Below are 2,878 nucleotides of genomic sequence, written 5' to 3'. Positions count from 1 at the left end.
CAACAAACCGCAAAGAATTAATGCGCGTCTTGGGAAAATTTACTTATCTCAGCAAATATATCAAGAACTTTTCATCAATCGCAAAGCCACTCCGTTCACTATTGGAAAAGTCAACACCGTGGATTTGGGAAACCAACCAAGCCACTGCATTCGAAAAACTTAAATCGATTATAAGCAAACCCCCTGTGCTCCGATTGTATGATGTAAACGATAATGTAAAGCTAAAAGTAGATGCTAGTTCTACAGCACTAGGTGCTGTCCTATTGCAAAAAGAACAACCCGTAGCTTTTGCATCAAAAGCACTAACTGATTGCCAGACCCGTTATTCACAAATAGAAAAAGAAGCTCTCGCAATAAAATTTGGCTGTGAGAAATTTCATGAATATGTTTGGGGGAAAAATATTGTCATTGAATCCGACCACAAACCGCTAGAGGTAATCTTCAGAAAGCCAATTCATTCTTCACCAGCACGCTTACAACGAATTCGACTGAGCTTACTTACTTACAATCCAATAGTCGTTTACAAACAGGGCCAACATATGCACCTAGCCGACCCGTTAAGTAGGGATTGCAGAAACAAAAAAGAAAAAGAGCACGAAGAAAACGACTTACAGATTCAGCTCGTACTCTCGATTTCTGACAAAGAGCTAGATCGTCTGATTAATCTCACCAAAAATGATGAAACTTTCAAACAACTAACACAGTATATCACTGACGGCTGGCCAAGCAACATAAATTACCTCCCAAAGTGTGTTAAGCCATATTGGAATTTTAGAGAAGAGCTGGCAATATATGACGGAGTCATATTTAAAGCACAAAAAGCACTCATACCAATCCAAATGAGAGATGAAGTCCTCAAGTACATCCATAGTGGACACTTCAGTTACGAAAAGTCTGTCAAAAAGCCAGGGATGCAATTTTCTGGCCAAACATGAGCGCTGACATAGCCAGCTATATAAAAAAATGTCCCGCCTGTCAGGTTCATCAACGTGACAACAATAAAATTGAGCTCGGAGCCACACAGATACCAAATTACCCATTTGAGATAACTGCAGCTGATTTGTTCTATTTCAATGGTGAAGACTATATTGTTTTAACAGACAGCTACTCAGGTTACATTAAATTTCAAATTTTATCAGAGGCTACAGCCGAAAATGTAATTCAATTTCTTAAAAGCGTTTTTTCTAGCAATGGCATCCCTCGTATATTAGAAACGGACAATGGCCCACAATTTTCATGTCAAGATTTCAAGACCTTCTCAACGGATTGGAAGTTTAAACATCAAACAAGTTCTCCATATCACCCAAGGGGTAACGGACTAGCTGAAAGGGCAGTCCAAACAGCAAAAAATATTTTAAAAAAATGCATGTATGATAACACCGATCATCACATGGGCTTATTAAACTTCATGAACCTTCCAAGAGGTAAATTAGGAAGCCCTGCCAAAAGGCTCTATGGCCGAGACATAAGATCACCCTTACCAACAGTCATATCCTCGCTTGTACCAAAAACAAAAACAGCTGACATACCACAACTACTAAAAGAAGAACGCCAAAAACAAGCCAACTACGCAAATAAGGGATCCAAGGCAGACAAAGAACTGAATCAAGGGCAAAAGATTGTAACCAGGATTAATAAAAAAAAAGAATGGAAACCAGCAGTCATCATCAATAAAGTTCATCAAAGATCATACATAATCAGTGACGAGGAAGGAAAGCTATTCCGTCGAAGTTCCTGCAACATAAAGCCTACGGAAGCCGAAATACGTAATCCTCCAACTAATATCGCAGACTTCCAGACGCCAGAAAGCTCATTCCAACTATCACCACCTAGAAACGCTAAGTCAACACCGCACCCATCAACAACCAATAGTCAACCAAAACCCAGTGATCCTGATTTACAGAATCCAGCTTCGACTAGGCTACAGTCGTCATCAGCCTATACAACCAGGTATGGAAGGACAGTCAAGCCACCTCAGCGTTTGACCTACAGCCACTAATCATTGGTTATCGAATGCTTCAAAAGAAGGGGGATGTAATGGGAGCAGACCCCAAGTAACTATCTTATATGTCATAATCAAAATATGACAGATGAAAAACGTCAACTAACCACCAACGCGTGTTAGGCGGCAACCGAAAACCAGCCACTTCTCCTTTTAACCACAATGAGCATAGTTCTCTTTTTGTATTAAATGTTTTTGAATTAATTTATAATAAAATAATTGAAATCAAACTATAAATAAAGCGTTTGATTTACAATGCCGTATTAATGCCGTATTGTCGGTCATTAAAAAGCTTTCAATCTTCTTCGATAATTAATCAGCGTTTCCATGCTCTTAAGAACAATAGCGGGGAGACCATCTGGATTATGTTAAGATCTTTAAGGTCTCTCGCAACAGTACGAGTGCGAAACAAGATTGGCCACATAGAATTCCTAATGCGATCCATGGAGGGTGAAACTAACTCACTTAACCCTAATAACCTCTTTACAGCTCGAATCAAAACATGCGTTTTCCTAAGAACTGATGCTTTTAACCCTGTTCGGGAAAAAAGTTCTCATTCCCAAGAAAATCAAACTTATGATCATATCAGCTCTGCCGTCGACCTCACTATCGAGGAAGCATTATTTTTTTTTTATTCGATGGAAATCTTCAAAAGACACTCGGTAAGAATCGGTACCGAGTAGTGTGGGACTCTTACCGCACTAAAACCACCGGTGAATCAGGACCAATCTATGAAAGATCGACAAATGATTTTTATTTCTTAATTTTTAAATCGCATTGGGGGAAGTTTAAGGTTATAACACTTTCCCGTAGCTTTTAGCCCATCAGCTCATGAGGCTTGGTTCTTCTTAATCTCCGAACATTGTCTCGTACATT

General features: G+C 39.3%; 1 protein-coding gene across 1 annotated transcript; it reads left to right on the top strand.

The window, feature by feature from the left end:
* The first annotated feature begins 931 nt into the window (after positions 1–931).
* LOC129940351 (uncharacterized protein K02A2.6-like) lies at positions 932–1,999 on the top strand. Its single transcript, XM_056048664.1, has one exon. The coding sequence runs from the start codon at positions 932–934 to the stop codon at positions 1,997–1,999; it is 1,068 nt and encodes a 355-aa protein (XP_055904639.1).
* Positions 2,000–2,878: the final 879 nt, after the last annotated feature.

Source organism: Eupeodes corollae, chromosome 1, assembly GCF_945859685.1.
Source record: "Eupeodes corollae chromosome 1, idEupCoro1.1, whole genome shotgun sequence".
NCBI classification, from domain to species: domain Eukaryota; kingdom Metazoa; phylum Arthropoda; class Insecta; order Diptera; family Syrphidae; genus Eupeodes; species Eupeodes corollae.
The sequence above is the reverse complement of the archived record's forward strand: the minus strand, read 5'-3'. Positions and strand labels throughout refer to the sequence as shown.